The sequence below is a fragment of the Nematolebias whitei genome, chromosome 6 (assembly GCF_014905685.2).
Source record: "Nematolebias whitei isolate Nwh7 chromosome 6, NemWhi1, whole genome shotgun sequence".
NCBI classification, from domain to species: Eukaryota; Metazoa; Chordata; class Actinopteri; order Cyprinodontiformes; family Rivulidae; genus Nematolebias; species Nematolebias whitei.
This window is the reverse complement of record NC_056503.1, coordinates 24,177,955-24,205,174: the sequence shown is the minus strand read 5'-3', so window position 1 is coordinate 24,205,174 and position 27,220 is coordinate 24,177,955. Positions and strand designations below refer to the sequence as shown.

Here is a 27,220-nt window from a genome sequence, read left to right as displayed (position 1 = left end):
ATATATATGACAAAGTCCTCTGGATGGTGTATGAAAAGTTTCTTCACTTAAGGAAACAGGTCCAGATGACATGATTTAACCATTTTTGCTGTTGGAAAATTTTTTTGTGTTTGGAAGAGTCCAAAATAAAACTTTTTAGTTTAATTGAAAAGCGTTATGTTTTGAAGAAAGGAAAACTTTGCATTCCTGAATAAGAACCTTATAACATCTGCGAAACGTGGTGGTGGTAGTATCATGGTTTGTGCCTGTTTTGCTGCATCTGGACCAGGACGGCTTGCCATCTTTGATGGAACAATGAATTCTGAATTATATCAGATCATTCTAAAGGTTATTGTCAGAACATCTGTCCATGATCTTAATGTCTTGTAACAATAACTGTTTGAATGCAATAAACTTGATGAGAAGCATGAAGTCTGTCCTTAATTGTCCTTTGCAATTTGTATGTGTGTGTGTGTGTGTGCATTCAAAAGTCTAAAGGCTAAAAACATGCCAACATAAAACGTTATAAGAAAATAAATTCAAAAGTTACAAGCGGTACGCCCAAGTCACCAGTTGCTGAGAGATTTGAATAATGAATGTTATTAGTTTTTGAGACAAGTGTTTTTCTGTAGTAGAATCGATCAGTGAATGCAAATAAACCTTATACTGAAGTTGGTAGTCTAGGTATCCACAGTATGAGAAGAGAGGTCGTTTTTATGTGGCTTGTCTGAAGCTGCTCAGAGTGGCAGATCCTGGTGAGCAGAGAGCCATTTTATCATCTACCACCTGGAGCAACGCTCAAAGACTACCCCAATCATTTGAGGAAGCTATACTGGAAAGCAATATAAAGACTGGTAAAACATAGATTCCTCAAATGACAGAGGTGGCTGGTTTACATATAAATAGGTGGTGAATGGAAACCCACAAGTCGGATGGGCAGACGGAGGGACGGCCTTTCCAATTCCCTTCTTCACTCTGCGACGGGGAAAATATGTTTTAAACTTGTCAAATAAAGTAACACTACTCACATATCTATTAAGTGTAGTTGTACCTTTTTATTTTGTTCTTAGAGTAAACAAAAGGTGTATAAAAATGTACCAAAATCGAGAGAAAATTACATTTTACATGCTACAGTCATTCCAAAAAATGGCCACGTAATGGTATATCAAAACCACATTTACTAAGCGCGTTTGTGATTAGGTGTTTAAATAAAACTATGCTCTTAGTAATACTTCAGACACATGCATAAATGTATAAATACTGCGTAAACAACTTTTCTAAAACCCATGACTGATGCACAGAAGCTGAAACCCGTTGGTGCCACGAGCAGCTGCAGGTGAGCTGCAACAAACAGCTGAAGTCAGTGTGGTTTTCTCTAAAGGGTTACAGCTACAGAACCGTTGAAGTCCAATGCATTTGATCCTTGTTCAACTTTAAGAATGAACAGAAACGTAATCTTTGCAGCACAAATGAAATACTTTTCTTGAGGATATTTGCTGAATACAACAAAAAACAGCCCTTTTTGTAATTACCGGTAGTTTTTTTTTTTTTTAAATAATTGGTTTCAAAATTCAAATAACATCCTGATAAATGTAAATAAACCGTAAAAAAAACTCCCAAGAAAAATGTCATTTGGTGTTACAGATGTTTGTAAAATGTACACTTTCAGGTAATTATTTTCACTTAACTGGTAAAAGACTTGGGCTTACCATCAGTGTGGCAAATGGGACAATTTAGGAACTAGTTTTAACACAGTTTCCATTTATAACAACACAATGCTATTTGACTTTGTATAAAACCTTTTAAGAAACTCAAGGCATTAATTTTACCTATCATTTTGGAAAAGTACCTGAGCCGAGAAGTACTTGTACCTCATTTCCAGAGCACAAAGGACCTAAAAAACTTGGTTAAAATAATATCAGTGGCAAAGTTTTTTAAATGACCATCTTTATGATCAATCAACACCCCCAAAACTAGTTTTAGAACATATAAGGCAGCAAACATAAATACAAATATGCTTGTAATATACTGTAAATACAATCAGTCACTTATGTAACTTTGCAAGAATCATAACCCGTTAGTTGAGGATGATGTCTTTTTGTCTACAGTCAAAAAGTGGTAAAAGTAGCAAATAATAAAGCCATACAAACTTCAGCTTTATTTTTAATTCAGCTGAATGTAGAGGTAGGTGCACTTTAAAGAAAGCATCTGTTATTTGGCATATGATTAGTGGCTGAATAAAAAAAATAGAACAGCACAAAAAACAACTTTTGTGCCGTTCTGAGACAGGTTTTTATCAAATACTGAACCGATGGGTTTCAAACAGGTCGGAGATGTTTCTCATACTGTAGTCATGACTTTAAGAGACCCCGAGCGGAATCTGAGAATCTTCTTTTTGAGAGCGTGCGAGGCTTTGATCTTCACGAAGGCTTTGGGCTGTGCCGAGGTGATGGTAGAAGCCTGTGGTGAAGGAGACGATGAAGAAGAGGTAGACGCGAGGCGAGGCGGCAGCTGCTGGGGCCACACGAGTCCCCCGCTTTCGTCTGAGTCACTGGACAGTGAGCTGGAGGGTGGGGAGTACACCTCACTCATGCTGGATTCAGACTCTGCGGGGGCAGCACCGGCGTAGCCCTCCTCCACCTGACAAAGAGGCGCTCTTCCCTGAGAGTCCTGGTGCCAGCGTTGGGTGGGCTGATGTTGGGAATGGGACTGGGAGCAGGAGAGACCATGGCGAGCTTTTCGAGAGGGCCGTCTCTGCGCCTGCATCGCCGTCTGGATGTCACATTCATCCTGGCTGAGCTCCAGATTAGAGCACCAGCGTCGGCTCCTGCTGTGGCCCTTGTTACAGATGTGGGGTCCAGCTACCTGGCCTTGGTTATGAGCAGGATTGGCTCGACTTGGGCGGCGTTCTGTCGTGTTGTACTTCCTCTCAGGAAGCACCCGCTGGTCCGGAGGGCTGTTTTCAGACTGGCATCGACTGGTTTTACTGCTTCCTTTTTTGGATTTCTGCCGATCACTGGGACTTTTTTTAGATGCTTTGGACTTGGAGTTGAATTGGTCAGGAGAGGCTGTGGCTTGAGTCGTCTTTGGCTGCTCTGGTTTATAGTGTCTGGGAGAGTGCACAGGAGCATGACAGCCTTTTCCAGGGATATACTGGGTACTTACTAAATCGTGTGTTTGATAAGAAATTGGGGTTTGTGGATGTAAATAATGCTGAGGAGACAGGGATTTACAGCAAAGGTCAAGAGCCATAAAACCACAGTTTGGCTCCAAAAAGGGCAGAGGTGATGGTAGTCTCCCAGCCAGGCAGTGTGGTCCAGACTGGGGGTAGGGCAGGGCCAAATAACATCCCTCTTCAAAAGTTGGGGCCTCTCCTTCAGCCTCCCCCTGTAGAAGGTCACAACCCCACTCCTGGCTCTTGGGATTTGCTGATAGGTCAACATGATCCTGATGGGGGTCAGGAGGGCGTTGCTCTGTGGTCATAGAAGGACTTCTCCTGTGTTGGGGGCTGTGTCCAGAGACACTGCAGTATGGGGGGTCAGGGGTCAGGGTGGTGCGAGGCTGACATGGTCTGGGTGACAGGGTATGACGTTGGATGAGACTCAGAATGTAACCCTCTCCCCTCAAAGCCTGCTGGAAGTTCTCAAAGGGGACTTGATCCACTGCAGGCTGGTGATACCAGGTGGGGTCCCACTGCCAGGATTCCACTGCTGGTCCCTTCTCAGTGACACCTTCCAGAGGCGGGTGAGGTGCAGAGAAAGAGCACGGCAGATGAGGTCGTAGAACTGGCACTTCAAATTCTCTGTTAAGGGTGCCTCCTAAAAACAGAAAGCAACAACATATTGTGCTCAGATGTTAAGAGAAGATTAAAACAAAATGTAAAAATAAAAACCCACACATTTTTCATTTGTTGTTTTTTTTTTTTAATAATTTATTCATTTAGTAATGAAATAGCAACTCGTTGTGAGATATAAAGATTAACAGTCATGATGATGTAAGACTGTTTTGATTTGAAAATTAATAAGAGTTGATCTTTGCTAAAAAATATCTGTCTGATTTTATGCTCATAGTAGTGACAATTTACAGTTTATAACAAATATTGAAACATTGTTAGTAATCTAGCATTTAATGATATGTTAAAAGTAAATTCAAGTTCAAGTCAATTTTATGGTCATTTACATCACATGTGGTACATGAGGTGGAACTAAATTATGTACTCAAGGTCCCATCCATCCATCCATCCATCCATCCATCCATCCATCCATCCATTATCTTTTACTCGCTTCTTCCATTTTGGGTCACTGGTGCCCCAGTCCAGCAATCAGTGTGCGAGGGGAGGGGTACACCCTGGACAGGTCTCCAGTCCATCACAGGGACACATAGAGACCTAGGGACAATTTAGAGTTACCAATCAGCCTAACATGCATGTTTTTGGTCTGTGGGAGGAAACCGGAGTACCCGTACAAAACCCACGTATGCACGGAGAAAACATGCAAACTCTACCCAGAAAGGCCCCCAGACCGGGATTTGAACCGGGAATTGGGCGTCCAAATACTTCCTTAAAACGTCTTCAGTTGATCCAAAATGCTGCTGCCAGAGTCTTAACTGGAGTTAGTAGGAGAGATTATATCTCTCCAGTTTTAGTTTCTCTCCATTGGCTCCTTGTCAAGTCCAGAATAGAATTCAAAATCTTACTTCTAACCTACAAAGCTCTCAACAACCTGGCTCCATCTTATATTACAGATCTTATTGTTCCATATTTTCCTAACAGAGCACTTCGCTCTCAGGCTGCAGGTTTACTTGTGGTTCCTAGAGTTTACAAAACAGAATGGGAGGCAGATCTTTTAGTTATCAGGCTCCTCTCTTGTGGAACCAACTTCCAATCTCTGTCCGTGAGGCTGACACATTGTCCGGTTTTAAAACTAGGCTTAAGACTTTCCTTTTTGCTAAATCCTATAGTTAGGGTCAGCTTGGGTTTCCTGAGCTGTCCCTTAGTTATGCTGCTATAGGCTTAGCCTGCTGGAGGACAAACTGACCACAATTTTCACTCTACTACTGTCTTTACTTACTCTGCTCAACCTGTTTTGTATTTGTAATTATTTTTTCTATCCTTAACATGTGTTTTTTTGTCTTTCAGATACACCTGGACCTATACCTGGACTTAACATTCTGTGTTTGTTTGTCTCTCCTTCCTGTCCTCTCAAACCAGCCGGTCAAAGCAGATGACCTCTTGTCCTGAGCCTGGTTCTGCTGGAGGTTTCTTCCTTTTAAAAGGGAGTTTTTCCTTTCCACTGTTGCCTCTGTGCTTGCTCAGGATGGGAGACTGCAACGAAGCCAAGATTCAACTTGTCTGCTGGATTCCTTAGATAAAGAACTTTACTAATTGGTTTTTATGTATGTGAATGTTCGTTAAGTGCCCTGAGACAACTTTGTTGTGATTTGGTGCAATATAAATAAACTGAATTGAATTGAACCAGCAACCTTCTCACTGAGAGGCAGCAGCTATACCAGTTGCACCACCGTAATGCCCAGTTATTTCCAAAAATAGCAAAAAATATTAACTATAAAAGATACAGTAAGGATCCAAGTCCAGGGGTGTCAAACTCACTTACAAAAGGAAGCCAAAATTAAAACCTTTTTCAAACTAATGGCCAATTTCAGAATCTACATTAACTCAAACCAGATACCCAACATCTTTTCTTGGTCACAGGTTCCTCAACAAGAGTTTGATTGGTCTCATTTGATGTTCTCTGATGTGCTTTCAACATCATCATCAAAGATTACTGAAAAAATTCAAGAGATACAAGTATTTTACGTTTCACATATCATCTTGGGGGCCTGATAAGATGTCAACGAGGGCCACATTTGGCCCCCGGGTCTTGAGTTTGACACATATGATTTAAGATATACACTATGCTAAACGAAAGCCAAACAGCACGCTAAAAGATCTAAGATATACACTAAACACTGATAATGTAAAACAATACAGTGTAACAAAAGCAGCCCGAGTCTGTGATGAGCAGATGGGTATGAATGAATGAAGCATAATGAGATAAACAGCAGCACAGATAAATCACATTTCACCAATTAAAATGGCATTATGGTGATTATCCTGGTTAGAGATTCATGAGTCTAACAGCCTCAGGGTAGAAGCTGTTCCTCAATCTAGTGGTTCTACACTTAATGCTCCGCAACCTCCTTCCCGAGGGGAGCGGGGCAAAAAGTGTGTGTGCTGGGTGAGTGGGGTCCTTCATGATGCAGGTGGCCCTCTTCCTGCATCTGGAGGTGTAGATGTCTGTGAGGGTGGGGAGACTGACTCCAACAGTCTTCTGTGCAGCCTTCACCACTCTCTGCAAAGCTTTTCTTTCTGCAGCTGTGCAGCCTCCATGCCACACGTTGATGCTGGAGCACAGGATGCTCTCCACTGCACACCTGTAGAAGGAGGTGAGAACTGAGCTTCCCAGACCAGCTCGCCTCAGCCACTTGAGGAAGTAGAGTCTCCGGTGCACTTTTTTGATCAGGCTGGAAGTGTTGTTGCCCCAGCAGAGGTTGTCATTCAGGTGCACACCTGAGTATTTGTAACTGGGGACCATTTCCACTGCAGGTCCTTCTATATTCAGGGCGGGTTGGGGGTGGGGTAGGGGTTAGGTGTGTTTGCTCCATCTGAAATCCACGACCATCTCCTTAGTCTTCTTTACATTGATGTGAAGGTTGTTCTTCCTGCACCAGCTCTCCATGTGTTCCACCCGTAGCCAAACTCATTGTTGTTTGTGATGCATCCCACCACCGCTGTATCATCTGCAAACTTTACAATGTGACAGCCTGGATGGGTAGCTGCACAGTCATATGTGAGCAGAGTGAACATGAGGGGGCTCAACACACAGCCCTGAGGGGAGCCAGTGCTGACTGTTATGGTGAAGGAGGAGAAGGTGTGGACCCTCACAGACTGAGGTCTGTTTGTTAAGTCTAGTACCAAGTTGCAAATGGGGGGCCTTAGTCCTAGTGTGAGTAGTTTGTCCATCAGGGTATGGGCAATCATGGTGTTTACAATATTTCAATAAAACTGTAGTAATCCAGTGTTTGCAAGGGACTAGGAAGAAATATAAACCTATGCAATGGTCCTCCTGCTAATTTGTCTCTATAGACTAGTCTGGATGATTTTTTTTTCTCTAGTTAAGACACTTTACTAAATGTAGTAAACAATATTTCACTTAACTTATTAGATATGAACAAGTAAACCTAGTCACACTCAACGATAATTCTTGATACTGCAGGTCATACATTTTTTGTTAGTGAAAGGAAGAGGTGAAGGCTTTTTAATTTATAATGGAAAAAAAATCTAAGATTACTGATTTACTTAATAAAAAAATTGTACCATTTCAAAAATGCAGTTGTGCAAAAACATTTGTTCTGCAGGCCATGTTTTGACCCATGCTTACCTAAAGACTTGGCTCTTTCGGCATGCGTGCAGGACGAGACGGTTTTAGTGGGCTCAGCAGATGAAGATTTTCCTTTGGGCGACTGACCTTCACTTGATTCATAGAATCCTAAAACAAAGTCAAATTAGAGACACAGAAAAGGTATCCGTCAGATTTATTATAACTCGTTTTTGTTTCTAAACCAAAATTCCAGCTAGTTGTAAGCAGTCTCTCACAACATATTAGACCACCAAACTTGCCTTGCTTTGCACCTGTGACATGTGCAATGACAATAAAGTTGAATTCTATTCTATTCTATTCTAAATTACAAGCTACTGGAGCGTGAATAAACACATTAAACAAAAGTAAAAAAAAAAAAAAAAAAAAATCTGTGTAGTTTGAAAATTGTCATGGAAGCAACATAAAGCAACAATTTTATAGAAACACACAGTTGAATTATTGGATAAAGCTAAATTACAATGCGCATTTTCATTTAGAAAGTTAATGACATGGCTGACAGAAAACTGACAGAGGGGCTTTTTAAATAGTGGGAGTACCAGAACTTGGTCGACTGTCAATGGTGTCTCTTTGAGCTCCGTCACAGCAGCCATCATTGTTGTCGATCTTCAGCTCGTCCATCTGCTGTTCCAACGCCTGCATTAAACCCCATGGAGAACTCTGAAGTGCACTCTAAAACACAAATACACTCAAACTGTTTACATGCTCCCTCTGTTTGAATTCACTGTTAATTTGTAATCTTTAATTAGACTCTGAGAAGCAACAATTAGCCCTTTTAATAACAACTAGAAACAGTTTAACATGTGGTTGCTTTTGTCAGCAGCTGCAACAGCCTTTCAAGCTTGGCAAACACAAAAATGTCAATGATTCTGTCAATTTTATAGATACTGAGCAAACATTTGCTGTGGTAGTAGCAACGACTCATTCCCATCATTTACATGGATCACTAATAAATCATCCTTCATCATAACTTTGGCATGTAATGCTGCAGGTGATACACCTTCCTTCAAAAAGTGATTTCATTCAACCTTTATTTTTACAGGCTAGCTTCATTGAGCCACGAGAACTCGTTTACAAGAGAGACCTGTTCCAGACAGAACATGTACATATAATGAAGTACAGACAACAATAACAGTAAACAATGACAACAGAAATCTACAGTATAAATGCAGTTAAAATAAGAGTAGTGTATAAAACAACAAATCAGGGTGCCGTAAAAAAAAAAAACAAGAACATAACTGTCTTGATTTTTCCATTGACATTATAAAATGTTTGGCACCCCCTAAAGAAATCAAGGTGGACAACTTCAGTTCCTGTTGCAAGATGTTCCAGGTTGCAGGAAAAGGCCTTTTTGCAAAGTGCAGTCCGCACTCAGAGAACGCTGCAGGTAATGACGGCCTGAAAGCGCATGTTGTAACTGCACTGACGGCGTGACATGTGGAAGGAGATATAAGAAGGAAGCAGACCAAGGAGGGATTTAAAGATGAAAATGAACCAGTGTGAGAGCCTACGTGTAGACAATGATGACCAACTGACCAAGGAGTACAAGGTGCAGTGCAGTACCATGTTATGAATCTTAATGTGCTACGTGTGTAGACAGCATCCAACTTCTGCAAGGAGCTGTGGCATTCAAACATACTGGTGATACTTTCATTTGGAAATGTTCCCACCAGAGGCACGGCTGTTGTGTTTTACTTTTTTTTCCTGCTGCAGCTCCTATTTTGAGCATCTTATCAATTCCCTGTTAAAATTGCTGTTGTTTGTTTCTGCATAGATAAACTGTGCAGGAAATAAACTTGATGCACCTTAATGCAAAGTCGCTTCTGAAGTATGTTGGAGCTTCCTCTGCCACAGGCCAAGATGAGGAGCTGTCCACCTCCTCAGCTGCACAGACCTCTTCATCAATAGTTCTGGTTTCTCAAGACTCAGGAGTCTGATCCTGAGGATGAAGACCCATTTGGCTCTACCTCCCCCCCATATCTCCAGGTGTGAGTGTGTGTGTGTAATAACATGATTATATTTACAGTCAGAATGTTTTTTTTTTGTTGACATTTATTGAAAAATACATTTAATTTTATTGTAATGCACTGAGGCATTGAATGTGTTTTATTTTGTAATATGTTGGATAAATATATTATTTCAGAGTTCTTGTTGTTAAAATCCATATTCTATCTAACAGTTTAATAATAGTTTTTGAATGTAGATAAGAATTTCATAATTTGTTTTACGAGTTAACAAATACTTTAACAAATACTACATCCGGATTAACAGAAAGTGAAAAAAGTGCAGGTGTGGGGATGCAGGTAGCGGGGAGTAAAGGAACGTGCACAGAGAGACCGTTGGGAGCTGAGAAAAAACTTTGAAACGTGCTGGATGCTACGTTTATCCGGCTTGGACATCAGTTTCGTGCTCAGAAGACTGTGGAGGAGTCCGTGGTCAAACTGGACGCCGGGATCAGAGCTGAGCTGCCGCCGTTGTGCCGAACAAGAGGAGGACGAGTGACGCCGGGATCAAGCCGTCCACTTGCCTCGTGGAGCGAGCCACAGGGGAGGTCTGAAACTTTGTGGTTGCACCTTCAACGCATCGTGAGGACGAGGAAATATTCCAGGCTGGTAGGATTACAGTTTCCAACAAATAATCTGAGCTCCAACGCACACCAACCAACTCATTAGCAAGCTTGCAAAAAAAATAAAAAATAAAAAACAAATAAAAAACTAAGAGCACACTGTTATAACTGAAACTAACTGAAATTTAAACCAAGGGTTAAATTAATTCATTTATTTCAACTGTTTCATGTTCTGATTTTCATTTGTTTAATACAAAAGAAAAAAACGTATTTCTTGTGTGAATCTCATTTATTCATTCAGCAGTACACTATAAAAAAACAACTTATAGGTTATACTGTTATATTATATTTGTTTTGTGGTCAAACCTCCTGAGAATCATAGTTCTCCTTCTAGACACAGTTACTATACATTGGAATGTCTTTTTCACCATAAGGTACTTGAATTCATTTGGGACCTATATTGAATAACTAATCTCAAAATTTAACGAGCTAGGTGGTGAAAGGGTTACGTGTGTGTGTGTGTGTGTGTGTGTGTGGGGGGGGGGGGTGAACAAGTGTTGTGTAGATTAACCTATATTCTCTTGTTTGAAATGCAATAGTAAATTGTCTTATTCAAAGAAGTCAAGTCAAGTCAAGTCAGATTTATTTATAGAGCACATTTAAAACAGAAACTGTTACCAAAGTGCTTAACAAAAATATCACAACATCAAATAAAAAGTAGCAAGATATATTTACAGCACGTGGAATAAAAATATAAAACCAAAAACAATTAGAAACAACTAAATACTAAATCAGATCACGTTGTGTCAAAAGTCAAGGAAATAATAACAAAAAGCATAAACTCAGTCAGAAACAATGAAATCCTAAATCAGATCTGATGACCTTGTGTTAAATAGGAATAATAACAAAAGCATAAACAGAATCAGTATCAATGAAAAACCAGATCTAAATCCGATCACCCTGTGTTAAATGTCAGTGAGTACAGATGTGTTTTTAGGAGAGATTTAAAAGCAGAGACTGAGGTGGCCTGTCGAATGTTGATGGGCAGATTGTTCCAAAGTTTAGGGCCCACGACTGAAAATGCTCTATCTCCTCTGAGCTTCAGCCTGGTTTTTGTACAGCCAAAAGCAGCTGGTCTGATGATCTCAAAGCCCGAGAAGGAGTATAAGGATGAAGAAGGTCGGAGAGGTATGATGGTGCAAGGCCGTTAATGTACTTGAATGTCAGCAGGAGAATTTTAAAATCAACTCTGCCACGCACAGGAAGCCAGTGAAGAGAGGACAGAACCGGAGTAATGTGCTCAAACCTGCGAGTTCCTGTAAGTAGCCGAGCTGCAGCATTTTGTACGAGCTGGAGACGTGAAAGTGAAGCCTGACTAACCCCAACATAAAGTGAGTTACAGTAGTCCAGCCAGGTTGTAATAAATGCATGGACTAGTTTTTCAAGGTCGGATCTGGACAGAACGGACTTGAGCTTTGCTATCTGCCTTAGCTGAAAGAAGCTATTTTGTAGAACAGAGTTGATCTGTTTATTAAACTTAAAGTCCGAGTCTAACACTACCCCGAGATTGGTAACAGGCTGCTTTAGATGTGGCTGAAGGGAGTGCAGGTTTACAGGATCAGTGATGGTGGTAGAGCTTGGGTTAAACACAATGACCTCAGTCTTCTGATCATTAAAACTCTAGAAGTTCGCAGCCATCCAAGTCTTGATGTCATCAAGACATTTTAGCAAAGGGTGGATGGAGCAGGAACCGTTTGGTTTTAAAGGCAGATAAATCTGAGAATCATCGGCGTAACAATGAAACAAAATACCATGTTTCGTCAGGATTGACCCCAAGGGGAGCAGATACAATGAGAACAGAAGGGGTCCAAGAATGAAGCCTTGTGGGACCCCACAGGAAAGAGGGACAGAAGCATATAAATGATTGTCAAAGCTAACACAAAAACTCCTGTCACCCAGATACGAACGGAACCATTCAAGCACCACCCCTGTAAAAAAAATCCCATTGACTGCACCAAATAAATAAATACAATTAAAACAAGGACAAAAACAAATGTGATTTCCTCTCAAAAGACAATACAAGGGTTAAAAACTCTGATGAGAAGGCCATGTTCTTTTTGTGGCTGGGTGAGCTCGCACACACAGATACATAGTAACCAGATATACACTCAAACACACTGACTCATAAAAGCAAAAATAAATTACAAACACATTTATTTCTTGTTTTATATTTTGATCTGACATCTTTAACAGGGCTTAGACCCTACACACACACTCAAACATGCATGCACGGAAAAGAAAATCCAACACTGACCGGTCTCTTTCTCCATTGTCATGTTGCCATCATCTGTCACACACCAACAGCTGTAGACACTTAACATGCAAAGCTTCTCTATCTGAGTTAACACACACTGTTGTGAACCTGTGACTTCTGAGTACATTACACTGACATACCACACTAAACTGAGTTATTGCTTCTCACCATCTAACCTTCAGACTAACCTTAGAACATTAAAACATCTTTATTTCAGAAAGTAATAATTTTGAAGGCTGTCTTTTTGTTCCTACAAGTGGACAGGTCCTCAGTGGATGATTGTAAAAGCAGGTCCTCACTGTATGAGTAATATCAGTACAACACACACAAAGGCCCCTCTGTTTGTGGCAATACTATAAGACATTTTAATACCAGGGGATTGAGGGTGTCTTCATAACAATAGGATACTTTTTCTACACTGCAAACCTGTAATGAAGCACATGCAAGATAAGTGGTTCTGCAAAAACACCATAGCACTTTTCTCTGCCCACTGTTGTTGTTTCTTATACCAGAGCCAAATCAAAGACTGCCCTCAGGAAGGCATGGAGGGAGAGTCACAGCTGATGAGAAATCATCCATCAGCTCAGTAATCAGCAATTCAGACCTATTTTTTTCCCCCAATTCAGACCTTTTCATGTCTTTGTGCATGCTTTTTCAAACTAAAGTAGTCCATCATTTATCGTGGGGGATCCATACCAAACACACACACACACACACACACACACACACACACACACACACACACATATATATATATATATATATATATATATATATATATATATATAGTATATGTATTATGTATATATTATATGTATTCAGCTTCAGCAGGAAGTTTATCCTGCAGTATGGGCTGCACAAAGTTGCAGCAAGTGCGAAATAATTTAAAATAATTTATTTCAAATAAAAATTTCAAGCCACTCGTGTGGCTCATCCACTAATCAGCCAATTGTGTGTCATGTTCAGTCATATTTTGAAAAACCACGATAGAGTGTCCTGCGATAAATGAACCGTGAAGTAGTGATGGACTACTGTATTTCTCATTGTCACTCAAAAGTCTTACGGTCAGCATCTTTTACCTCAGTGCTCCAAACTCCTAACTGTTACTCCTACTACTGTACTATACTGTACTGTATTGTACTACTGTAACTCCTAACAACTCTGATGTCACTTGCACCACAGAATGGAAGCACTGATGGGAGCTCCGCTTCGACTCAATCTTTTTTGGTTCTTGTTGCTTTGAACTATTTTTTGCGCCTATGATGCACATCCATGGTACGGGCATGATCGCTGCCTTGCCATCCTGCCATCGTGGTTCAGTCCTTCCAGCCTCGGGCTCCAGCCTGTCATGGTAGCCATCTCCATGATCCTCCTGCACGGACTGAACTCTACAGACCCGTTTGGTTCTGCGGGGACACCATGGATGTTCTCTGTCTGCCGGACCCGGTTCTGGAGGGCAGTCTGGAGGCAGCTGCTGCGACCCTTATTATCATCATGCTGCTGAGGGGACCTGCTAACACTGCTAACAACACCATGCCATAACCGAACCACACAACAGTACCATGGGGCCAATGGGACCCTAAGAGAAACCTCATTGCTATCAGAACCACCCTTCTAATAGGACCATGCTGCTGCACATTTATTTCTTTTTCACTTTGGGCGCCTTGTTTTTGTAATTTTGTTGCAAACTTTGGTATTTGTTGTTGCCGTTTATTTGGTGAATCGAGACGGTTCTTCTCGTCTGGATCATTTCATTGTATTGTTGACCTTGTGTTGATTTTATATATGACAAATAAACCAAACCTGAACCTGTTCACCCTGTTTTTTCCCCATCTTTGGTCTCAATGCAACTGTCTGCTGTTATAGGGCAAATATTCCAAGCTATGCTTCCAACTTGACCTCTTCACCCCAAACACTGTTCTTTCTTTGTCTTGACAAGATGGGTTATTGTCTAACTGTGCAGACAGCATTAGCACTGATGCATCAGTTTGTTTTGAGTGGAAAGCTTTGTTGTAGCTGCTGGCAGGGTGGTGGGGTAAATACATGGCCTGGAGGAGGGGAGCCTATTGGAAATCAACATCATCACTGATTGTGTTTCACACAATCAATTGTTTGCCACCGACCGACTCTTGAACATGTGCATACATACACGTTATGGATAACGTTGGTTTATAAATTATTATCCAGGAAGTAAACGAGTATTTGTGGCTGAACAAACCAGTTGGTTCACACTGGAGTCCCGTTTATTTTGCAGATTTAACAGAACAACAATGACTGATCTCATTTAGACTCTTTCACACAGTGTGTACCGTGGCACTGCTGTTTTACTGCATCCTGTTCACCATAGGTGGGGGATCTGGTGGACATGGTTCAACCAAACTCAGCCTCAGAGCTTTTACACAGCAGGGGAACAAAAAATCAAGCCAACCAGTATTTATTTATTGGAGCAGGATATGCCTCAAGTAAATCCAATTGAAAACAGAACTTCATCAAAAAAAAAAACAAAAAAAAAAAACATTTGACATGAAATAACCTTCAGGCTCTTTAATTTGTACATGAAAAATTGAAGGTTTTAAAGCTTAAAGGCAATAAATAAATAAGTGGAAAATCTTGTCAGTAAGTGCATGTCAGTGAATTTGTCTCTCAAAAGAACTTGTGATGAAAAGAAAAAAAATGTGTTCAAACTGTAGCTGTTTTAAAAAGGATTGTAGACTAGATCCAGCACCAGTTTGCAAATGGTAATGATTTTGAAGCAGTGGTTCCGAAAGCTGGGGTAGGGTTAGTGTTAGGCATGTACTAGTAAAGCCCCCAGTATACTCCCGCATACGTCTGTCCACGTGTACATATGCTGAGGGTTGAGACTTCATACTCGAGCGTACACCCTGAGCGGCTGCAGAGCAGCTTCAAAGACAAGGAGCGTTTACCTTCAGGACAAATTGAGGTTGCCAAATGGTCATTTGCTGACACGCCTACTAGACTGATTGACAGGTCGGGAACCCCCCCCCCCAAAAAAAAAAAAAAAAGAGCTGACATTCCCAGCCGCAGCGGTGTTCTGTGTTTATATGTTGTTAATAAAAAGTTCTAAAAAAATTTAAAAAACGGAGCGCTGGCCCTGCAGCCCACACATCAGATAAGCCCAACAGGAGATCTCCAGACCCTCCTGCAGCCACGCTGGACATGATTTTAATTTGCTCGTGACAAATTCCTTCATTTCTCACAATTTCAGTCATGGCATCAACGAAGGAGGAAGAGATCTCTTGCCTCTTGGCAAAAAAAGAAAAGAAAAGGCCAGATCAGGAATGAAGAAGGGGAATTTAATACATTGGTGTCGCATGCAAAATAGTCCATCGCCGGGCAGTTTATTGTGCGACACCGCGTACGCGGTCGTAAAAACTGAGCTTTCCCTGCGGAGGTACGCGGGAGTATACCGGGGGCTTAATGGCTAGGTTTAGGTTAATGTCCCCAGTATACTCCCACGTACGTACGTCCACATGTATGTATGTGCGTAATGAATGCAGAGGGTTCAGACTTCATACTCCAGCGTACACCCTGAGCAGCTGCAGAGCAGCTTCACAGACAAGGGACGTTTACCTTGGGACAAATTTAGTTCGCTGAGTGGTCATTTGCTGGCACGCCTACTGGATTGATTGACAGGTCAGAAAAAAAAAAAAAACGAGTGCTGGCAGCCTCAGCCGCAGCGGTGTTCTGTGTTTATATCTTGTTAATAAAAATAACAACAAATAAAAAAAAACAGGGAGCGCTGTTCCCTGAGTTTAATTCGCTCGTGACAAATTCCTTAATTTCTCACAATTTCAGTCATGGCATCAACAGCGGAGGAAGAGATCACTTGCCTTTTGCCAATCCGTGGGACAATAAAGGCTGTTTCTATTCTAAAAAAACAACAAAAAAAGGCCAGATCAGGGATGAAGAAGCAGAATTTAGTACATTGGTGTCGCATACAAAACAGTCCGTCGCCGGGCAGTTTATTGAGCGACACTGCGTACGCGGTCGTAAAAATTTAGCTTTGCGCCGACATGCCCTGCGGGGGTACGCTCGTACTTCCGCATAAGTATGCGCGTACCTCCACGTACGGACGTATGCGGGAGTATACTGGGGGCTTAAGGGTCAGGGTTAGGCTATAAAAAAATGAATGGAAGTCAATGCAAAGTCCCCACAAAGTATGTTTACAAAATGTGTGTGTGTGCACATGTGAAGGAGGATGTGCCTGAAATTATCTCTAAAAATCTCAGTTTAAATACTTTTACAGTTACCAGTGTACAGCATAATTAGTTGTGTTTAAAAATAATAAACACATAGACAAAAAATGTTCGTGTTGCAGAAAATGTTTGAAAATTTTAGCGTAGTTACAAAGTACTAACAATGTTTGTATACATTAATTACCAATAATTAAAGGTCTCATGTCTCTGTCACAGCAGCACGGTAGCTCAGTTGGTAGAGATGTTGCCTCTACCAGGTAGAGTAAGGTTGTTGGATCAGGGGCCGGAGGTCTTTCTGGGAGGAGTTTTCATGTTCTCTGTGTGCTGCATGGGTTTTCTCCGGGTTCTCCGGTTTCCTCCCACAAACCAAAAACACGTATGTTAGGCTGACTGGTAACTCTAAATTGTCTCTAGGTCTGAGTGAGAGAGTGAATGGGTGTTTGTCTCGTTTGTCTTTATGTGTCCCTGTGATGGACAAGAGACCTGTTCAGGGTGTCCCCCACCTCTCGCGCAGTGATTGCTGTACATGGGCACCAGTGACCCCCATGACCCAAAAAGGAAGAAGCGGGTAACGATAATGAATGGATGGATAGATGGATGGATGGATGGAAGTCTTACTATTATTTTGTGGGTTGTAAATTGAAGTTTAGAAACCAGTGAATTTAAGGAATTCAGTTTTCTTATAAACAATATAAATAGGCACGTTTGACCAGAATCTACTATATTATTGCCATGCCACAATCACAACCTCAACTAAACAAAGATCTATTTTAGTGAAAGTAATACATATCGCATATGTACAAATACAAATACATATGTTCATGTCAATGTTTGAATCTGACATCAACTTATGATGAGAAATGACAGCGTAAAAGCCATTTTGGCTAAAACTTATAACAAAACAATTTGCATAGACTGATGCGATACTGTGAGATCTTGTGAGATGTGATTGCACTCAGAGAATGTATTGCAGATGACTCTCAGCTACTACCACACCAAACTGACCGAGTTCAACAATTTCCTGCAGGATCAATAAAGTTCTATCTTATCTTATAGTGAGTTTGATTGGCTGTGGTAGCCATCTTGAATTTGGATGACTCCAAACGTTAATGATTGGTAGATGTACATACAATAATTACTTTCTGATAGTTTCATTAAAATCTGTCTCAAAGCAAACACAGCTGGCTGGAAAAGTTTCAAAATCAGATCTTGTGTTATCAGTTACTGCTAGAAGGGATGTTTCTGTTAACTTATTTTATATATGGATGTTTCTGTTCAGTGCCCTGAGACGACTTCTGCTGTAACTTGACGCTATGTAAATAAACTGAATTGAACGGTTTGTTTGGGAAATGACTGTCAGCGACTAAAACATCAAATATGAGCTTGGTGTCTTCGAAGTTAGCTGAGTAATAGCCATTTTTGAGTTTGCTGAACTTCCTTAACTGAGGTGGCCATCTTGAATAGGGTTAACTCTAAAAGGTAACCAGCTGTAAATGCACATTCAGTAAATATTTTCTAAGTTTCATTAAAATTTGTTCATTGGGTCATTAGTAATCTTGCTAACTCTATAAGTAAATGAACACACAAATGCACACATGTTCACACACACATACAGAGGGAGAAACGTTGCTTTTTGCCTTCGGTGGTGGACAACAATGAAATAGAAGCACATCTCTTGGCATGTGCTTTTGTAAAGGGTGCTGTCCATGTCTCAGTTCATGTTCTCTATGATTCCTAAAAGGAAGGAGAGCTCTGCAGAGAGTGGTGAAGGCTGCACAGAAGTCTGTTGGAGTCAGCCTTTTCACCATCACAGACATCTACACCTCCAGATGCAGGAAGAGGGCCACCTGCGTCATGAAGGATGGATGAGGAGCGAAACGTCTTCTGTTACAAATAAAGTCCAGTTGTTTTTGTATTGAACACTTTTTGAATTCATCATGTCCTGGATAACTGATAATCTTCACCAGCATCATGAAGGACCCCACTCACCCAGCACACACACTTTTTGCCCTGCTCCCCTCAGGTAGGAGGTTGAGGAGCATTAAGTGTAGAACCACTAGACTGAGAAAGAGCTTCTACCCTGAGGCTGTTAGACTCATGGATCTCTAAGCCGGATTATCACTGTAAGAAAAAAAAAATCATTGTAATGCCACTGTAATTGGTGATATGTGACTTGTCTGTGCTGTTGATGTCATGCTGCTGACTATCTCATGCTGCTAATTCTCATGCTGCTGTACTCATTCATACCCATCTACTCACTACAGACTCATGTTCGGGCTGCTGTTTAATATACCGTATTGTTTTACATTATTAGTGTTTAGCGTATATCTTAGATCTACTGTTAAGCGTTCGTTTAGTGTATATCTTAGTGACTATCTTAGATCCTTACAGTATACTGTTTCTTTTATACTATTTTTGGCTGTAACTGGGACCCTGAATACATAATTTAGTTCCACCTCATGTACTACATGTGATGTGAACGACAATAAACTTGAACTTCAAAAGTGTGCTTCATAATCAAGTTTTTTGTAGCCTGTAAACCTAACAACCAAAGTTATTTTACTTTTGACTCACATAATTTAACTTTGAAGCCTAACAAAGGGAAACATGAGTGAAAATGTGAAAGTACAGCAGAAAACGCAGTTTATAATAAGTTACAAACCAGAAGTTTCCATCTTGAAACATGCAAACCTCTTCCTTCTTTATTTATTAACCTTTATTTAACCAGGCAAATCCCATTGAGATCACAGATCTCTTTTGCAAGGGAGGCCTGAGCCTGAAGGCTAGCATGCGTGTTTTTGAACTGTGAGAGGAAACTGGAGAAAACACACACAAACATGAGGAGAACATACAAACTCCACACAACTGAACCCAGAACCTTCTTGCCGTGAATCAACTGGCCTAACCACTAAGCTGTTGTGCTATGCTTCAGCCCATTTCCATCTCCCTATAAGGTATTTTAGCTAAGTGGAGAGTGTTGACATTGGGTATTGTGACGTAATAAGCATCAAGTTCCAGTAAGAAAACGAGTAAGGAAAAAATTAGCCACTCACAACTTTTGGACTGTTGTTGCAAAACTGGAACAGTTTGCACTGAGGACCGTTCTAGCTATGAAACTTTCTGCATTCAGATCCGGTTTGTTGTTTTAAAGAACACTTTAAGGATATAGATATTTCTTTTGGATCAGGGCAGACAAGGCATGACACCACACAGACTCAACTCTGTGTAATTAAAGCAATGTTGTGACTGAATCCACACAAAGAAGAAGTCTGTGGGAGCCCACACACTCACGTACCACAGTCAGAACACACCCTGCCCCCCACCCCTCCACTTGATTCAACTTCTGATCTTTTGTTATACAAGCACTTGGATCATTTTTTAAATGCTTTATTTCTGCAACACATGCTTTCTTCCCAATTCCTACACTATAGTTTGATAGAGGAGCTATTCTGCTCGCACAGAGCGTTTATATAACTCGTAACTCTCCTACAGTGGCTTATTGAAGGCAGAGGGAGTTGAAAAGAATTTCTAAATAAACATGCAGCAGGCTGCGCTCATGTGACTGAAAGATGTGGAACCTCCTCAGAGTTCATAAAAAGGGAGAGCTCGAACTGTTTGAAGTGGAGCTCTGTGGAGTTGTTACAGCAGTCAGTAACTTTACTGCTGTAGTCGGAGGCCAGAACGATCTCAGGTTGGAGAATGAGGGAGAAATTCTCGCGGGGAAGACAAGCTAATGACTACTTCGACTGGAACTTTTTCCAGAGCAGGTTTCAGCCAACTCAAACAACTCAGAGCTAAAATGTTTCACAGCAGACCCTGCACATGCTGTTTTATAAAATGTTATACTGCGTTAGTTTACCATTAAATGGTTACGTAGACATCTGTGTTATTCATACGGTAGACTTGACTTGTTGGGACTTGATCCATGTAAAACATCCATTCTTACATATTCTGTACAGTAGTCCCTCGCTACTTCGTGGTTCGACTTTTGCCGACTCGCTCTTTTGCGGTTTTTCAAAGTAAGACTGTACACGAGGGGGGGAAACAATGTACACGACACACGATTGTCAACTTTAATATTACTCACGTGATTGGGACAGTATTGGATACAGTACAGTAAAAATTTAACAAAAAAATGAAATACTTTGGACAGGCGCCACCATTTTGTAATTTTCTCTCAATACTGCATCTCCACTCCTAATGACTACATTTCCCAGAAGCCAACAGTGTCCCACCTAGAAGCCCTGTTGCCTTCTACTGAAATACTAGAGGGAAAGTTTTGGTATGATCTGAAAAAGTTTGTCCCTTATTCATTATGTGACATCGGCTCCCAGCGGAAGCAGAGAGCCGCATGGAACCCACCGGGAACCAACGCAGAACCGGAGCAGAACCAGACCTCCAGTTTCATTGGTCAATCTGAGAGTTGCTTGCCGGCCCATGAGGACTTCCGAACAGGGACGTGCCGCCAAAGGTCCGGTGTTCTCTCCAGAGCTCACTGTTACTACCCTGAGCCAGACAGCCGACCAGAACCGGCAGAGTTGGTCTGCCGAAATGGAACCAAGTTGGACCAGAACCGAGCAGAACCAAGCAGAACTGAGTTGCTGCTGATCTGCATAGCTGGTATGTAAAATTTAGTAGCTACATATACGTATGTGGTGAAAATGATGTAGGTTTTAAGAGTTTAGAACATCGCAAGAGTGTGGGAAGGGTTAAAGCTCAAAATATACATAAATACTAAAATAAATATAATGTCCCTAGTTTGTGGATTTTCATTTACTGCAGATGTGGAGGTGGGGGCCCAGAACGTAACCCTCGCAATAAATAAGGGACTACTGTATACCCATTTAATCCTGTTCAGGGTCGTAGGGAGCTGGTGCCTTTCTTCAGACGGTAAAAAAAAGTTGGTATCTCACTAAACTGCAACTGTCGACAACGAGTTGGCAAACAGCCTTTGTCAAGGAGTCTCCAAAATGTCTCAAAACGATTGCAGGGGATTATTCTCTAACAAAATAATAATTATTATTTAACAAGCTGTGCACATGAAAGCAGACATGCAAAATGTGGCTGTGCAGATTTCTGATTGCTTAGTTGCAAACACAGAGTTCAGGGAGGCTGCAACTGAAAGTTTTCAGGTTTTATCACATTGTTGACTCACAAACTAGTTTCCCTGAGTCACAGTCCAGGGAGATAGTACCCTAATGTGCATGTTTTGGTCTGAAAGAGAAAACCAACATATTTGGTGAATAACAGTGAATGCAGAGGGAGAACATAGAAATGCCACACACAAATATCCCTTGAAGCCAGGACCTTCTTGCTGAGGCAACAGAGCTGAACAACAGCACCACTGTGCAGCCCTCTGTGCAGATCCTGCACAGAATTGCAGAACAGAAAATGTTCAGTGTCTGGTGCAAAATAAATGCATCTGATAGCATTTTATATTGACACTGCATTTATTTTGCATCAGAGTTGCACAAGTTACTCTGAACAGGTGCATTCAACATTCTGATATGCAACGTGGTTCATATGGAGCATCGCCACAAACCAACAAACAGTGGACCATGTTCCAACACTGTCGGTCTATCACTGTAATAACCACCTGATGCAAAAGTGACATGATGTAAACGCCTTTTAGATATTCACAAATACATAGTTTGGACATTTATTTAAGATAATGGTATTGGAAATTTAAAAAGCTGCGAAAACAAGTTCAGATTTTAAATTGCATGCTGCAACAAAGGAGCATGAAACAACTCTTTCATGTAAACGTTCTGTCCCTAACGACTGATGTGCAGCTGCCCTGACTCAAGGACACAAACTGATGGCTGACGACACAATTTTACAGAATGACTATTAAATTTGCCCCCCCCCCCCCCCCCCACACACACACACACACACACACTTTATAATCATTAAACACTTAGGGCCAGTCAGCCAGACCAACTATTACACTTCAAGCTCAAACTCACATCTGTTAATGGATGCGTCACAAATTCATGCACAATTCATGTTGTTTTTTCCACACTGTCCAAACACACCCAGCAGGGTGGCTGAGAGGAAGCTCAGCCTTCCATGCTTTCTCAGCTGCTGTCTGGCATCCTGCAGCTGTCAGCACCTTCATCACCACACACTCACTGACTGTATCCAGGAGAAAAAGGCCCCTCAGTCTGGGGCCTGCGTTCAACACAGACAACACAGATCCATCCCCCTCAACACACACACACACACACACACACACACACAGGCAATCTCCAGGGTCAAAGTGTCACACGTTGCAGACTTGAGCCAACACCAAATAGGAGATTTGGGGAGGATTTTGATTGGTTACAGATGGTGACCTAATATTTATGCAGTGGGGAACCGACAGTGCCTTTTGCACCATCAGAAAAGGCACTGGTAATTCATCAGCACATATGAAATGTTACATTAAAATGTTTATTTAATCTTTGTTTTCTACAATATATGTATATTAGATCAGATGACTTGCTCTCACTGGTCATGGCTTCACTGTCAGCGAAGATTCAGCTCAGTCACAGGCTCTGCAGGATGAGTTGATCAGTAACTGACAGGAAAATTAACCAATCACAATGCTGATGTAGAGTAGGAGGGACTGAAACACAGGGCTCTGAGCCTGTGGGAAGACCTTGCAATGTGCTCTTTTTTTTTTTTTTGACCATGTGATTTGTGATGCATTCAATCACGACCTGTAAATTCAAAAATTCACACTGAAATTGTAGTTGTTCTAAAAAAATTAAAGTTAAATATCCTGTTTAGGTTTACATTCTTTTTTTCCCAATATTACTCTTGTATTTTGGTTTCATTACACTATGAATTTTTGACAGAAACAGTGTTATGCCCACATAACTTACTGTTAAATTTCAGTGTAAATAATTGAAATGACATGTACTTTAACACATAGCTGTGTAAAGTGCAGGGCCTTCTGTGAAGTATTGGGACAAAAATGGATGGACCTTTTCAGTTTTTTTGTTGTTGTTGTCTTTTTCCAGTTAGTGTTGGATTAGCATTTATGTTCAGGTTGCTGATATAACTGAAAAAAAATTAAAACATAAAGCCACCATGTTGTTTTGTGTTTTATCCGCTCCAAAACACTAAACAATATGGTGTAGCTATAGCAAATAGGGTCCAATCTCAGCTCACATTGAAAATATGGTAAGGCAGCCAACTTGGGATGAGAAAATTGCAGGTTCAATTCCCTGCCATGTACGCATGTTGTGTGAGCAAGACACCTAATCCCCAACTGCTCCACAAGTGCTTAAATAGCTGGCTGCTGCTCCACTAGAGTTTATCTCACGTGTGATGGGTTAAACACATAGCACACATTTTTTCATTGGTGTCAGAAGCATTTCTAGTGTGTGTGTGTGGGGGGGGGGAGGGCACATTGGTGGTGGTGGTGGGGGGATCTCGGGGTCCACCATCCATCCATTATCTTTACCCGCTTCTTCCTATTCAGGTCGCGGGGGTCACTGGTGATCCATGTCCAGCAGTCACTGTGCAAGAGACTGGGGACACTCTGGACAGGTCTCCAGTCCATCACAGGGACACAGAGACAAACATTCACTTTCTCACTCACACCTAGAGAAAATTTAGTTACCAATCAGCCTAACATGCATGTTTTTGGTCTCTGGGAGGAAACCGGAGTACCTGGAGAAAACCTGCACATACATGTTTACGTATATAAGTAAACACTTGATTCAATAACTATTTTAGAGAGCATGTAACAACAAGAAGTAGCCTGGCCAACAGCTCCCCTTGTGTGAATAGAGCACGCTCCGTTTCTCTCAAATATCCTAACCTCCCCACCCCAGTCAATAACTGCCGGCACAAAGCTAACGAGCATCACAGAGGTGTCTCCCCCTCCTCCACTCGTCTACAAAAAATCCCAAAGAGATGAGCGCTCTGTCAAAGCAGATGACCTCAGAGAAACACAGCATGCGGTGTGGTGAGTTGTTGTTGGTAACCAGGAAAACATGGGGTGGACTTTTAATGATTTCAGTATTCTCTTTTCAATCAAGTGGAGTGGATTTGTTCACCCAGCAATAAAAACAGTGGTGGGTGAACTAATATTTTATGGTAAATTGGGGGTGTTCCAAATGATTTTTTTTTTATATATGAGGTGGACACGTCCCCTTCACATATAATTCATGCAACATGTATGCATTTAGTTATTGTATGGGAACATGCAATGATGACTACAGATGTTGATGCATAAAAATTAGGCTGTCATGCTGGGTCCTAAATTGTGAAACTGAAAGTTATGCAAGAGGACAGCTGCCCAGTAGCTTTATCAATGATCACATGTATCAGGTTGCTAGAATATAATATCCCAGGTAATCCTGTCGAGGCTGGCCATTGTATTTATGAAAAAACCTATTTAGGTTTCAATTGGTGCTGTGTCACGCAAAATAAATAAATACATCCTCTAAGATGCTTCCGGTGTAATGACAGGAACCATGGTTAAGCAAAACAGTCCACGAAAAAAATTGATCAAGGTGGAAGTTGGAAGAAAAATAAGGATGAAGCTGGAGTTCCTGGAGTCATTGGAAACACATGGCTGTCATGCAGCTGTTAAAATTCAATTTGAGTTAATGTTATCTTGAACAGAATGTTGACCCAAATCCTCTACCTATGATGCAGAGTCAGGCCCCATCGTCCACATCATCAAGCAATGTGAGCACAAGGCCACTTCTGTGTGCCTCATCACGCCCTCATCATCCTCATCTGACGAGGCCTCGTCATTAGAATTCTGCTCCATGTGCGCCTTTTGTTAGGTCGCCAGCAGATTTGAGGAGTGAAACAGGAAGGAATGAGGTCGAAGGTGTAAAGAGGAGGCGGATGGTTCATTTACCCCCATCTTCTTTAAATGTGGCTTCCTATCAAAGCACTGGGAAGCCTGACAGAGCAGCCGAAAACACACAAGAACTCCAAACATCCCCAAACAAATGTCATCCACAAAGATCTGTGATGCATAACATTTTCTTGAGGACGCGTTGTTTATGGCTGAAACTTTTATTTTCTTCTTGAGCTTGCTTTTTTGTTATCTCCCATCGCCGAAGGGAAACTTATTGTGGTTTAGCCTATGTGCATTTGTTAGAAAAATATCTCATCAACCAGAGAACAGATTTCAATGACACTCAGTAATCACTAAATGCACATCTAGAACTGACACATGGAGACAATCCTATTCAAGATGACTGCAAAAACTAAGCAACTCATCAAACACCCCAAAAGGGCTGTAACAACTTTTACAGATACTGAGCTACAGTTTGGTTTGTAGAGTCGTTCCCAACATGTACTCTAAGTGCTAGATGATCTAGATCTCTTTTTAAAACTTTGCCTTAATTAGAATCAATTGTATATTCCCATCCATCCATCCATCCATCCATCCATCCACCCATTCATCCATCCATCCATCCTTTACCTGCTTCTTCCTTTTAGGGGAGATATCTCATGATCCACTAATTAATAAAAAAAAAAATTAATAAAAAAAACATTTGCAGCTGATACATTTTTGGGGAGAATCCAGTTCAAGTTTGCCTCCACAGTTAATCCACACTGGTCTAAACATGAATGGCTCTAGCTCAGTCAGTTGGACAGAAACTGAGTTAAAATGTGATCTGTTAGTAGCTAAGTCATTCTCAACAAACGCTCCACGTTCAGCACAAGTTTGCTTGAGCTTTCTCTCGAAATTCATTAGCTTATGATGGGCGGAAAAGACAAACGAGAGCTTGTTCATAGGTGAAACCTTGCAGTCCTCCTCGAGAACAATAGGCCATTAAATAGAGACTTGGCTACAAGCGGCGCCCGCTCCTCCCCCTGATTCCATCTCTCCACACGCATAAATCTCAACCTAAAGCACAGAAACCATTAGAGCCTTTCACACAAAGACGCTATTAATCAAGTTGAGTAACTTTCTCGCAGCTAGAGGTCATCTGAACAGCAAAAGACTCAGCCCAAAGCAGGAGGAACGGTCACACACATCACAATGATTGGCTGCAGGCAAATAGAAAATAATTAAAAATAATAATTTTCTAAATAAAACCAGAGGGTGACAGGGCTGGGGAGGGGGAAGACAGGGAATAATAAAGGTCTGGCTCGTACAGAGCAAACCTTCTTACCAGCTGACGCCTCAGCGTCAAGTTTTCCTGGCTCCAGTTGCTGAAGCACCCCAGCCCTCCTCTGGAGCCATCCGGGGTCAGAGGGGCCCCCAGAGCCAGCGCTCCCAAAACAAGGCACTCCTGCCTCTGCCTGCGGAGCTCCAGCTCACACAGGCCGGCCAGACTCGCCTCCAGGCGCTCCTTGGCTCCACTGCGCTCCGTGGACGCTGGAGACGAAAACGCGCACTTCATCCCGCACCTAGAAAAAAAAAAAGTAAAAGTGCGAAGAACAGGCTAATTGTATTAGAGTTTCCTGCTCTCAAAAGTTGGTCAAACGTTGGCTATAAAGGGTAATAACCATCCTATCCGCTGTGCTGTGACGCTTGGAGCGGCATGCCTTCTGTACGCGCTGCACATTTTTCTACCTCGCAGCTGTCAAACGCATCCACGGAGCCCCGCCTGCTGTGACCAGCCACTAAAGTGGGAAGTCAACCGCCTCCTTTATGCATCCAATCTCAGCTCTCATTGGAAATGAGCAGGAAAGAAAAACGTCCCATCCCCCTCGATTCATTTCAGCGACGTGCCAGTTACGCCAG

At 41.6% G+C, this 27,220-nt stretch overlaps 1 protein-coding gene across 1 annotated transcript; it reads right to left on the bottom strand.

Annotated features, from left to right (window-relative positions):
• Nucleotides 1–2,213: 2,213 nt before the first annotated feature.
• LOC119411188 (dapper homolog 1) lies at nt 2,214–26,876 on the bottom strand. The gene is made up of 5 exons (XM_037678117.1): nt 26,646–26,876; nt 7,955–8,087; nt 7,419–7,526; nt 6,657–6,662; nt 2,214–3,797 (listed from the first exon to the last, which is right to left on the bottom strand). Exons 1-5 carry the CDS (start codon nt 26,874–26,876, stop codon nt 2,320–2,322), a joined length of 1,956 nt encoding a protein of 651 aa, XP_037534045.1. The 3' UTR covers nt 2,214–2,319.
• Nucleotides 26,877–27,220: the final 344 nt, after the last annotated feature.

What these genes read in the sequence shown, in the direction of transcription:
- LOC119411188 (XM_037678117.1), bottom strand. Translation starts at nt 26,876, where the DNA reads ATGAAGTGCGCGTTTTCGTCTCCAGCGTCCACGGAGCGCAGTGGAGCC. An exon ending in TGACGCTGAGGCGTCAGCTG is followed by an intron (nt 8,088 to 26,645) that starts GTAAGAAGGTTT and finishes TTTGTGTTTTAG; the next exon opens with AGTGCACTTCAGAGTTCTCC. An exon ending in TGACAGTCGACCAAGTTCTG is followed by an intron (nt 7,527 to 7,954) that starts GTACTCCCACTA and finishes ACTTTGTTTTAG; the next exon opens with GATTCTATGAATCAAGTGAA.